At 35.3% G+C, this 13619-nt stretch overlaps 1 protein-coding gene across 1 annotated transcript; it reads right to left on the reverse strand.

The window, feature by feature from the left end:
• Nucleotides 1-11274: 11274 nt before the first annotated feature.
• On the reverse strand, nucleotides 11275-12838 carry LOC311097296 (urokinase plasminogen activator surface receptor-like). The gene is made up of 5 exons (XM_084136889.1): nucleotides 12652-12838; nucleotides 12438-12557; nucleotides 12065-12193; nucleotides 11790-11894; nucleotides 11275-11652 (listed from the first exon to the last, which is right to left on the reverse strand). The coding sequence occupies exons 1-5, from the start codon at nucleotides 12698-12700 to the stop codon at nucleotides 11462-11464; spliced, it is 594 nt and encodes a 197-aa protein (XP_083993015.1). The 5' UTR covers nucleotides 12701-12838; the 3' UTR covers nucleotides 11275-11461.
• Nucleotides 12839-13619: the final 781 nt, after the last annotated feature.

The raw sequence follows: 13619 nt of genomic DNA on the forward strand, positions 1-13619 counted from the left end.
CTGTACCGTTTCCATTATGGCATCTATTCACATTATTAGTAGCCTACTTGCAGCCTCTTCATCCTCCTCATTTTGCGAGATTTGTAAAATGTACCCCGACTGAAAACTGTTTTTTTTAAAAAAAAACCCCACTTCAGGTCGACTCTGCACTGGAGCCATCCTTTTTTTTTTTTTTTTTTTTTTTTCTCGCGGGAATGCGAGATCCAATCTGTTATCCAGATACAGAAGCCACTTGATGTGGACAGGTGTAAACGTACCGTGTCCTGATTGGCTTATGATCCGATCTGATATTTATACAGTGAGGTCCAAAAGTCTGAGGCCACTAGTGAAAATGCTTTAAATTTAAATTTTTCAAATATTTAAATTACAAATTATATTATTAGAATAACAGTGAGGTCTATCTAGTAATGCATCTAGATCCTTCTATCTAGTGTGCAAGGATCCAGAGGCGCTCCTAACCGTAAGACTGACTATACTAAGAGTAAAGTCAATACAACTCATAAAGTCAAGTATAAGCGAACACACAGGGACACTATTGACAATATAAAAATCTGCAGTCACAAGCAATAATAAAGCAGAGACAATATTTATTTTTCCAGACAGTAAATCATGCGAAAATAATCTGGGATCCTACAGTAAAGCCTAAGGGTATTTTGGGAGGGCATTTAAATATTAGAAGCCTGTATCCACCTGTATGCCTGTGTGCACAAAAAATCTTGATTATTTGTGCATGGATGCATGACAAAATCCCCACCTCAATGATAGATGTGCCTGGATATAAGTGCTAAAGAAAGGACAGGGTTACTGGTAGAGGAGGAGGAGTTCTGGTTTACATTAAAGACTCCTTTAAGACCAAGGAAGTCCAATTAGATGAATCTCTATCAATTGAAAGTCTATGTGTAAATGTGGCTCTATCCTCACGCATGATGTTTAACATCCTTGTGGTGTATAATCCACCATGTAGTTGCCTACAAACTTTTTATCAAAATTTGGAAAAAATTCTCAAATCTTTTAAACTGAAGAGTGAGGTGCTTATTTATGGAGATACTAATGTTAATTGGTTAAATAAATCCAGTAGGAAACAACTCAAAGAACTAACATCAAAATATGACTTTCATCAATTTGTAAATGGACCCACTCGCTTGACAAAACCATCACAGACAGCAATAGATTTAGCTTTCTCAAATAATCCGGAAAGAGTCTTAAAAACATACAATCTGGTGTGTGGCTTATCAAATCATAACATGATATTAATTTCCAGAAAAACTCTCAAAAAAACGTCTAAATGAATATAAATATGACCGAAAGGCAACCAAGTTAATAATTCCCCGCAAGGATCTTATTAAATTTGAGAATGAGTTAGCAAACACTAATTGGGATGAAGTCTCACAACATAGTCAAGTGAACGAGTGTTGTGATATATTTACTTCTACAATGAGTAACATTTTAAATAAGTTCTTAAAACAATGTAAAAGGCCACAAAGAAAAGTACAGCTTCCATGGGTAAGTGATGCAGTACGACAGTTAATTAAAAAAAGAGATTTTGCTCTAAAAACCAGATATGACACAGATCTGATGTTATTTAAAGGTTTACGAAATCAAGTAGTAAAAGAATTGCACAACTTAAAAGCAAACTATTATATGAAAATTCTAACTGAAGCTAAAGGAAATTGTAAAGCAATGTGGAAACAAATAAACAGTCTAATTAAACCTAATGCAAATACAAATAATTCATATGAACTAAAATGTGAAGGAAAAAACATATTAGACTCTGTCCAAGTTGCTAATGCTTTTAATACATTTTTTTTATTAATTCCGTACAAGATCTTGCTTCTAATTTTTTAGATGGCGAGCCCAATAGTAGCAACTTAAACGTATTGTCATCAGCAAATGAGAATTCCTTTAAAATTAGAGAAGTGGATCAGGCATTGTATTGAAAGCTATTTCAGACCTGAATACCAATTTATCCAAAGACAAGTACAACATAGACGCAACTTTCCTCAAAAAATATGCTCAAATTATCATTCAACCTTTGACCCACATTATAAATGTCTCTATTAAAACTGGAATATTTCCAGATACTTGGAAAAAGGCACTGTTACTATCGACCAATAAGTCTAGTTCCACTTCCAGTAATGTCAAAAATACTAGAAAAAATAGTTTCAGAACAGCTAACTCAATATTTAGAAACACATCAGTATATACACCCTCAACAGTATGGTTTCAGACAGAACCATTCCACTGAATCAGCCATCTGCGCATTATTGGCAATTATTACATGGCTTGGCTGAATTCCAATGTAGAATGCGCTCTGTTATTTCTTGATAACAGACCGCTGCGAACTATAACACACCGTTGCCATAAAAAACAGCGCGTTGCTATACAGCGCGTTGCTTTAACGGTTACTTTACCATCTTCGGTGTAGAACCCAAAATATTTCTCAACACTACTTTTTAGATGAGTTCGGGTCGTAATTGCATGTCCGCTCAGGCTGGCCGTTCTGTTGGATTGGTTTCACACGCCACACCCCCGATTTCTCACGCTGAAATGTGTCAACCTGGTCGGCCTAATGCCTGAAAGATGAGTTTATCTATTCATGGGTTTCAGTCACGTGATTTTTTTTTGTTGTGGCCGCCATCTTTAGGACCTTTGAGTTAAATTGAGTAGCCTCTCCCTGGTGTGATTGGAAAGATGTTGCACACTAAAATAGCACACCTCACTACAGACGAAAAGCAACGGTATTTAAATAAAATAGATACTTTAGGTATAGATCCTTATTTACTGCCAAACGAACTGCTGACTCCACTAAAGTTTGCTGATATTTATATCTACCTCGTCCACAATCCCTCTCCATACACCGGCGAAGCTCTCAAGGCATTTAAAAGCACTGAAGCCTCCCAGCAAGCAATAGCCGTCATTTCAACGTCTGGGTTAAATATAGACCCGATATAGTCCGGCTATGTGTAGCCTAACCCACTTTTAGCCCAAATAACATTTAATCTGGATAAATGTATTTTTTTCCAAAATAACTTGTGAGATTTATGATATTCCATCATGTAAGCAAAGTCAACTGTGATTACAAGTTGTTTGGTTTGCTTTATTTTACATGTTATATGTGTAGGCTGTGCGTAGCCACGATTTAGCTCGTATTCAGACCCGGCTATTGTAGCCCACTTTTAGTCAAAACTGATTAATTGTAGTTTTTTTTGCCAGGCAGTGCATGAAATGGTTTATATTTCATCACGTTCGCATTGGTAATGATATCTACAAGGTTCAATGTGTCATTTCACGACATGGTCGATCTGTAGTCACTATTTAGCTCCGAATTGGACGGGCTATATGCGGTCTGCTTTAGCCCACCTGGCGAAATCAAAGCAATCTGGTCTACGGACGGCTTGGCTATAGCCCTGATTCAGACCAGCGAGCTAGTATAAGAATATTAGTCTTAAAAATGTTTTCGCTCACACAGCTTAATGTATGCTGTCACACATAAACATAACATATACACAATCTACGATATGACTGTCTATCATTTCAAATTAAATCAAATGCAATGGCATTTCTCAATCGACACTACTGAGACATGACTACTGGGACTACTGGCATTGCGCGACTAGATCACTTTAGCCAGATCTCGCGATAAACATTTCTGCCATTTTCAATTTTATTTTACACGAGGATGCTGTCAGAGAGCAACGGGCGAGCAACACTCTGAAAACCTTCAAATTTCAACTTCGCTCTTGTAAGTATGCGTGTTATTTTTGTTATGTTCATTGTTTAAATTAGTTAGTTGTTAAAATGTGTAGAAACCGTGACATTTTAACATTATAGGCTACCATTGCAGAGTACTATTTTTCTCCAACAAGTTAACGTTACCTGCACACGTGTTATTGCAACTGTGTGCCCTTAATCTAAAATGTATCTAAATTCAAGGTGGCATGAAACTATGAATATTATCATTACTATTTTTTTTATTATTATTAAAGATGCCAATATATTTTTGTTTTTAGATTAGAGTAAGAAATAATAGTTTTTGATTTAATGCAAATTTTCAAAGTACTTTACATAAAACTTGACAGCAACATAGTGCAACATGAAAAGATATTATAAAAATTCCTTTCCAATTAATAAAAGGTAGTGGCAAACAGTAAAGTCTTTAAACTTGATTTAAAAGAATTAAAATATGCAGCATACATTCAGTTTTCAGTGAATTTGTTTCAGATATGGTGCATAAAAACTGAATGCTGCTTCTCCATGTTTTGTTTTGACTTTGGGGATATAAAAGTAGCTGGCTACTGTCCCAGATGACCTGAGAGGTCTGCTCTGGATGGTTCATAATGCATCAGAAGATTAGAAATTGACTTTGGCCTTAAAATGTTAATTAATTTAATAACCAGCTGTAGTATTTTGATATGAATTCTTTGACAGACAGATAGCCAGTGTAAAAACCTCAGAACTGGAGTGATGTAATCCACTTTATCCGATTTAAAGACACTGTTTATTGCAGCAATCAGTCAACAAAGTACAGCAATTGAATATACAGAACACTTGTCACTGACTACCATTAAATGTCTTGTTACCAACATTCTTCAAAATATATTTTTTGTGTGTGTGTTCAACAGAAGAAAGCCATACAGGTTTGAAACCAAGTGAAAGTGAGTAAATGCTTACATGATTTTTTTTTTTAAGTGAACTACCCCTATAAGTATCTTTTTATGTTCATTAGAGTTATATGAGTAAGTGATAAAGAATGATTTATAGAGATAGTTCACTTTGAAATTAAATTTTGGTATGTTTTAGCTTACCTTAAGGGAATTTAAGATGTTAAGAATTTAAGAGGTCTTTGTTTCTGAAGTAGTTTCAATTTTGATATTTTTAAGTCAAACTGTTCTTGTCTGTCAGTCGGTCATATAATGCAGGTCTATATGGTCACTACCTGAAAGAGCACGATTGTTGTCACGATTTGTTATGATTTCTCTTACATTATGAGCGCGCTTTTTGACGTGCCTACATTTGTAATTAAAAAATTTTGGTCAGCAGGAAAAATTGTCTAACAAACATTTCTTCTTAAAAATCCGTACTGAAATCGAACCGAAAGCCTCGTACAGAATGGTTCAATACGTGTATCGTTACACCCCTAAAATATATGTGTCTATATATGTATGTATATGTATGTATGTGTGTGTGTGTGTGTGTGTGTGTGTGTGTGTGTGTGTATATATATATATATATAATTAGTGCATCACCATTATGCAGGCAAAAATTTACAATTATTTATATTAATTTATTAATTAATAATATTGATATAAATTATTGTCTATATTGATATAAATTATATAGTCTCAATCTATATTCCTCTATATTCTCTATATTGGCCAGCTCTAGTGTGCATCCTAGCAAAAGTGAATGACTGTAATTAGTTAAAAATGATTGTCAACAATGCTTTTCTTGAGCAATATTTTTTTTCTTTTTCTTATTTGGCAGACGCAGTGATGACCAACTTTCCTTCGGCGACTGAATGGGAAATAAAAAATGCAATTTCTGGTCATTTTAAACAAGCACCAGGGAGAGCAGGGGGTGGTGGTTATGGATATAAAGCTAACAATTAATTCTTAAAAATTTTAGTATCTTAAGTTGTTTTACATATTTTCCAATATTTTATTTGTTCATTTTTATGTTTGAATGTTGTCTAAGTTGTTAATATAATTGTTCTAAATAAATCCCTTTATAATCAATTAGTTTGGATGGATTATCCTTTATGAGAACCTGTTATATTTGAGTGAAAAGAATCCTTATGTCTCATTTTGTTGTCTATTACATGTATATGTAGTGTAATTGATGACTAGTCTATTCTTGGGCTATGGTTAGACGTCTATTAGATTTTCACTGACAGCCCAAAATCAGCCTTGTTTTAGCCTAGACCCATATTGCCTGTCTATTAGACGTATATATGTACCGGTAGTCGTTTAATAGCTGTCTAATTGATGACTAGTCTATTTTTGGGCTATGGTTAGACGTCTATTAGACGTATAAATATAGTCATTCAATAGCTGTCTAATTGTCTATTCTTGGGCTATGTTTAGACGTCTATTAGATTTTCACTGACAGCCCAAAATTAGACTCGTTTTAGCCTAGACGTCTGGGCTATGTTTTGACGGCTATTAGACGTCTATTATACGCAAAATTGCTTGCTGGGGTGAAACTCTCCTTCCTCTCAGCACAATCTCAGGATTGGATGGACCCAATATTTCCTCTTTCTTTTTTTCTTTCTCTTTTTAAGAAGAAAGAGGGCAACAAATTCATCCTCACTGCTTGAGGAATCCATTTTGTATTTTTTGCGTTTTTTTCCGCAAAGGTTTAATAAATACGCATCGGACTCAGTGTGCAAGGTTTCTGTGCGTGACGAATTTTAAGGCTGACGAACACGAAAAAACGCATACGAAAATTTCGGACTCAGTGTGCAATGGCCTTTACAGAAAACATTTTGTGTGTTGTAAATCGAGTAGCACTAAGTTACAATCTAGGTGCGGTCACGTTTACCATTGCTTAGCGAAATTTTGCGTGTAAAATCCATTTATTAGCTGTCAATTCATTGAATGTTCAAAATATTATGAATCTTTATTTAGAAAAAAATACACATTGGTTGGCCTATTCATGAGCATACATCAGCAATTACACATGTTAAGGGGAATAGGGCATTATTAATATACCATGATGTAAGGTGGTATGTGCTAGAAATGGGTAAACCACTATCCACAGTGAGTCTGCCCATGGGGGGCACGTGTCCCACATTGTCCCTCAGAAACATACATAGCCTACCCCTTGTCCCCCCTTGGGCTTATAAGCAGGTGGTCACCCGACGGACCGGGCCGGGTTCGGACAGATATTTAGAAATTATGTTCGGGTTCGGTCACATCAGCGCGATAAGGCATTGAACATTTTAAATTTAAAACAGCTTATTATGTTGTGCCTGATGCTTTCACTTGATGCAAACGTTCGTTTTTGTGATTACGTGTGAAAAGAAACCTGCTTTAGATGTATTATGTTCAGGACAAACGTAATAGCACTGCAATAGATTGGCTATATTAGGTTAAGGACCAACGTAATAGCACTGCTTATATGTTGGCATGTAACGTAATTGCGATTTGCAAAATAGTTTCCCCAGAACGTATTTCATGTGATACAGGGTTGCATAAATGAGTCACATCTCTGTAAACCTAACCCTAATGATTTCAGGATTACCGGAAAATTCAGGCAGGTGTGTTAGGGCAGAACGGATTGGACACCTCTGAATTATACATACTGTACAGTATTCTCAATACAACAGTAACTATACCAGAGTCGGTGCTGGGTAGATTACTTCTATTGTAGTCCATTACTGAATACAAATTACTTGATGAAAACTGTGTGGTTAGTTACATAACTATTACATTACACATTTTAGGTTATATAATTGACTTTTGACTACTTTTGACCTTAACTTGTTTATCACATAGATTTGAATAGATTAATCTTGAACTATAGTGACATAAAAATACAAAGACCTGAGGGGGAGTAAATGAATGTTCATTTTTGCTTGGACAATCTGTTTATACACAAACTGGTGTTCAAAGTTTTTAACCAGAAGCACCACATAAGTTCATGTTTGATTTCAATTAGGATGAATACATGCACTAACCAGCCAAAGATGAGTAATGAGTACATGCATATATATATATATATAGTATAGTATATTTAAGATTTACATAATAAAAAAAACTTTCCCTATGAGCAGATCAACTTTTTACCCCAAACTTTCCCCAACACCCTCCGTAGACTCTGTCCAGTCTTTTAGCATGGTGGATTTTTGACCACATTTTGTTTAGATATAATATGATTACTTGGGAATGTTGGTGTGAGCAGAATCTATGTTCTATAGTGTTCAACAATCTATAGCTTCGGTTACATACTAGTATACGAAACATTTAAGTTAAAAGACATTTATGGTCGTTATAACTTAACTACTTATATAATAATAAAGAGCAGGGACACATTTGTGTGCATTTTGTTTGGTGATTTCATTGGAAAGATTAGAGTCTCCACAATGGCATTAAGCGATAGATTGACGCGCTCTTCCATGTAAAGACTGTGTGCACGAGCCAAAAGAGAATGTTTCGCCAATCAAAACAGCGGCAATGAACACTCAAGCATGATTTCAAAAACAACATCTATTAGTCAACATTTATTAGATTAAAATGCCAGCATTGCTGTGGGAACACAACTAACGCGCCTAAGAGAGCACCTAGACCAGACAGCAACAGTGTCGGTCCAGATCCGGGCCACATCTGGTACATGTGGATTACTCACGTATGAGAGGTGGGCTGGATCTGGGCCGGCACCATGTTGCTGTCTGTGAGTATTGTAAGCCCGCTTATCGGTCCAAATGGGGGTTTCCAATAAGACGGGTGAAGGTCTCTGAGCGTTACTGTCTTCCCGCATGGCAAAGTAATTTAATTCCATTTAAACTTTTATCTGACTCCATTTTATATCTGACTCCATTTTATCACGACCTCGAATGTAAGTTAGATTGCCAATTGGTTATTGGTCAATTATATAATAGTTTAAAAATACATTTGATTGTTCTATTTAACTCTTTACTTATATTTTACCCATTCATATTAAGAAGCTATGTCGCTCAGAGGTCCTCACACCTTGTTTAACATGGGTCTCACGATCACAATCTCGCCAGCTTTGGTCACTAAACAGAGGTAATTGCTATATACCTGAAATCGGTCGCATTCACGCTTACACAATCAAAGATACTTTGGTATAGCCCTGTGATTGCATACACATGAAAATAAAGTAGCATTTACTTCAGTAGAGGTATGGCCACTACTACAGATATAAGTCAACCAACTTGACTTGTCTTATAATAGCTTTGGATTGGCCATGCCACGGTTTCCCACGTACAATTATCTAAAGTAACATTAAATTAAAACAGAGGTAAGACACACCCAGATTTAGGTTGGTCAAGCAGCACTTTTGCTGCCCTAAATGGAAATTCACTTCTTGTCTTTGCAAAACACGTACGCTTGAATTAGTGCAAAATATTAGTTGTCACTAATCTGACACAAAACTTGCGGTAACATACAAATCCGTTTAATCTACTTGCGAAAACAATTTCAGAGTCAGTCAGAATAAAATCAAATGTAACAATTTATTATGTCAGGTAAATGGATCATGCCAATTTCATAATCATTTCAAAGATAATAAATACAAAGCATCAAATGCTCTGGAATAAAGAGAAAAGATGCGAACCTGACATCAGAAAATACATGATGCTGAGAGTCTTGGCCACTCTCAGCATCATGGTCTAATTTGAGCTACACATTGCGCCGAGCCTTCTTCAGCATCTCCCTAAATACTCAGACCAAGGCAGAAACCTCTTTTCAAATGTAAACATGAGTTCACAGTGGGAATTTGCATTAATCACCGTTCCAGACTCACACCCACAGCAGTTGACAAGATATCTCTAAACTCTCCACACCTTATTACCTTTTTAGTTTACTTCTGTGGGAATGAGACCTTTGTACCAGTCGCAGTGAGACATTTCAAATACCAAACATTTGTAATACTGTATGATAATTATTCACATTAAACCATATAGATTCTTGGGTGAATTTTGGTGATCTCAGCATGAGAGAGAAGGAATGGGGGAAGAGGGAAAAAGATGTAGATTAAGATGATTCTAAGGTGAGACTTGCGTATCAAATGGTGCACAAGAGTGAGTTCAAATGTTAATGTCCTTTATTCTCTCAGAGAGTTGCCCTCTCTTCCAGTTTTTCCAGTCTTACAAGTATTTGCCAGAAACAATTAATGCATGAATCCATATGACTCAAGTTGTAATTAAGGATAGCTCTTCATTGTTCAATGATTATTTCATATCTTCAATATACTATATACTATACTATACTATATAGTATATAGTATAGTATAGTATAGTATAGTATATTTAAGATTTACATAATAAAAAAAACTTTCCCTATGAGCAGATCAACTTTTTACCCCAAACTTTCCCCAACACCCTCCGTAGACTCTGTCCAGTCTTTTAGCATGGTGGATTTTTGACCACATTTTGTTTAGATATAATATGATTACTTGGGAATGTCGGTGGGAGCAGAATCTATGTTCTATAGTGTTCAACAATCTATAGCTTCGGTTACATACTAGTATACGAAACATTTAAGTTAAAAGACATTTATGGTCGTTATAACTTAACTACTTATATAATAAATTGATTTTGTCTGATTTGTAACCTCAGGCACTAAAGCGATTACCCATAAAACATGCTTTGAACCAATCGGATTGCTTGGGTGGATCCTTAGGTGGGACTCATCTCTTCACCACACTGCCACTGGCAGCTCCTCCCCTTTTCTAAAATAGTGCAGAATTCAAATGTGGCCATTATTTTTTGTGGTCTGCGCTGACTCGCGCATATGATCCACTCTGTACTATCGTTTGTGCTAGTTGCGGTGGTTTGCGTGACACTAACGTGAAACCAAACTTCATTTGCCCCAATGGAAAGCATTTCACATATTTAAACAGTCTAAATCATTCCCTACCCCCTATATAGTGCACTATGTGCCATTCACCATGAAGAAAATAGTAATTGTGTGAAGTTATCAAGTGATCGATTTCAACCACAGCAACAGTGTCTATTTATAGTGTAGGGGCGGAGCTTCATATTCTAGAGAGCATTTGATTGAACAGAAAATCTGTCTGAAGTGCAGATGTCATCAAAATCATTTATCCATATTGGACGAAAGTGAGAGCATATAATTTTGAACGCTTATATCTTCTAAATGCAAATTTTGGCATTGTTTTGGAGCTCACTAGCTTATAGATAACCTTAAGGCTAACATATTCATACTAAAAGCCAAAAAACCTACATTTTGATTTCATGGGGACTTTAAATATTTTAGGATGTTGCATGATCCTAATCAGAAGTAGAACTTTTATTCGTACTTTTGAGTCATTCAAATTCTCTCAGAGCAGGTGCCAACACAGTTACTGTTTTTTTGTACTTTATTGTCACCTGCTTTGTGAACATAATGATAAAGATAAAAGGAAAGAACAGTGCAAAATAAGTAAAGGGAACAAAAAGGAAAACGATACATTTTTCCTTCTTTAAATAATAAAATAATAAAATAATTATCATACATTTTTCTTCTGAACAAAGTTGATTTATTTATTTTTGTAAGAAATGAAATATTATTGGAACTTTTGAACTTCTTTAAAAAAGCTTTATTAAATATGACCACAGGAACAAGGTGTAGTAGTTTTATTTCATAAATTGTCACATTAGAATTTCACAGCAAAAAAAATCACATCAGAACACCAAGGATAGTACAGAGAAAACACAAGCTATATACATGTATTCAATACAGTGTGTCTGATTGTAGAATGTGAAGATCTGCTGTATTCAGTGCATCATGAAGTAGGAGAGCAGAGAACAGCAGAGGAACAGGAAGCTCTGGGTGACACTCTGAGCCCCGTTACACAGGTTCCCCTCACAACATGAGATGCCCTCAACACTACTAACTGATGATGTGGCGTCACAAAAAGATTTAGACGCACAGCCTTTTACAACAGCTGACTGACCTCCAATAGTCCCTGATGAAAAGAAAGAAAACAAAGGTTGGTTCAGTCTAAGCTGGACATTGGTATATGTGATCTGTGTCAAATGTTTAGACCTATAAGAGAGTTTAAATGATAATGACTTTAATCTTCTTCCGTTTCCAGATCCTCACCTGTTGCTTTAATGCAGCGATCTTCAGTCCCTGAACAGTCCACTGTGTTTGAGCAGCTCTTTCCATCATCACAATAGTAACATTTCTTTCCAGTTGGGACGGGATCTACAGAGGGATATATAATAATAGATGCAATATCTAATGCAACAACACTCCTTTAGCGGCTCCATTCAGTCAGTTCACCACAGAGAAGCTGAATGTCATTTTGGAAGTAAAGTGAGTGTTGACTTTACAGAAGTTATTTGCACATGATCATTGAAGTAAAATACAAATACCTGCATCTTGAGCATTACACAGGCTTGTGCCACAGCAGGAAGTTGTCGACCTTAGAATGCCGAAATTCGTGGAAAAACTTTGACAGGCAGCAGCACAATCTTTAGTCTTCACTGTAGAACTAATGCCCCCTAAAGAACATGAATGAGACAGAAATACCAATTAAACTGGAAAATGTATTTACAACTTTATTTCATTTTAAACCATTTTTTAAAAACAAATCATAACAATCTGAGAGAAAACAAATTAAATATCAGAAAACTATGTAGAATATATTGTGACTGAAATTTTAAATTCTGCCGGAAAAACAAGTAAATAATAGCAGCATCTTTATCAGTAAAATATAACAGTAAATTTCAATCATATTGGACTTACCAGCTTGTGCCACTGCTGTTGTACTCGAGCACTGAGTAGATCCAGTGGGACATGTTTTAACCGTTTGTCCTGCACAAGAAGCCGTCGAACTCTTGCACTCATAACAGTCGAGAGAATGTCCTTTAGGAATAAAACAGAGATGCAGTGAGACAGAGGACATCTAATGATCTGTATTTGTAATCAAGAACATCACAAACACTATTTGTCTTTGTACCTGCAGTGAAGAGAATGAACAGGAGAAAAACTGAGATTTGCAGATCCATCTTTGATCAGGAGGAGAATGAAACAAGGTGTCTGTTTCAGTGCTATTATATAGTGTAACAAAAGGGGAGGATCTTCATGAGAAAATTAAAAAAAGAAAAGAAACAAACTACAGCTTACAACATTTACTTGCCAGTTAAGTGTTTTGCCACTTGCTTGAGCAACTTAATGTAGGGGAGAGCGGGGCACAAAGTAACGCTTTTTGACTTTCTCAGTTTGTGTAAATCTACTTATGGTTCAGAGTATTTATTTTTTCCCACATTCATTTCCCACATGTCTACTACAATTATGTGTTTTTGTTTTATTAATACAGTATATACTTTTTTCTTGATATACCCCGAAAGAACGGAAGTGAAATGTGACAACATGCCCCATAGGTGAGGTACATTGTAACATGATCATATGACGGCTTAAAAAGTTATCTGATCTAATAAAAGAAATATACAAAACAAACTAAAATATTTTCTGAATAAAATACAATTAAAAAACTTTTTCATATAAAATAATGGCAATTTTTAATAATTAAATAGAAACTCATTTTTGAGTTTTGACTACGAACACATGAAAACACAGCTATACAACATAGTTCAAAACAAATAAATAATTAGTATTTTCTGAACATTGACTCTCAGTCTTTATTCACCTTTTTCTCACGTTTTCTCAATAAAATTAATAAAAGTATAGAATATAATAGCATATTTCTAATAGTGGCACATTGTAACGCAGTGTTACAACATGCCCTCGCCTGCACAACTGGGATTTAAACCTTGCTAGTGTCTTCTGCTAGTTAGCGAAGCATTAAATAACTATCTCAACTGTTAAATAACATCTTAGAGATTATAATAATATCAGATTTGTCTTATTTTAAATAAACACAAAAAATAGAGATGAAAAATTAACTTAAGTAAGAAATTTACTTTT

The sequence above is a fragment of the Abramis brama genome, assembly GCF_963993115.1.
Source record: "Abramis brama genome assembly, chromosome: 15".
NCBI lineage: Eukaryota > Metazoa > Chordata > Actinopteri > Cypriniformes > Leuciscidae > Abramis > Abramis brama.

What these genes read in the sequence shown, in the direction of transcription:
- LOC311097296 (XM_084136889.1), bottom strand. Translation starts at nt 12,700, where the DNA reads ATGGATCTGCAAATCTCAGTTTTTCTCCTGTTCATTCTCTTCACTGCA. An exon ending in GTTCATTCTCTTCACTGCAG is followed by an intron (nt 12,558 to 12,651) that starts GTACAAAGACAA and finishes TTATTCCTAAAG; the next exon opens with GACATTCTCTCGACTGTTAT. An exon ending in TCGCTGCATTAAAGCAACAG is followed by an intron (nt 11,653 to 11,789) that starts GTGAGGATCTGG and finishes TCTTTTCATCAG; the next exon opens with GGACTATTGGAGGTCAGTCA.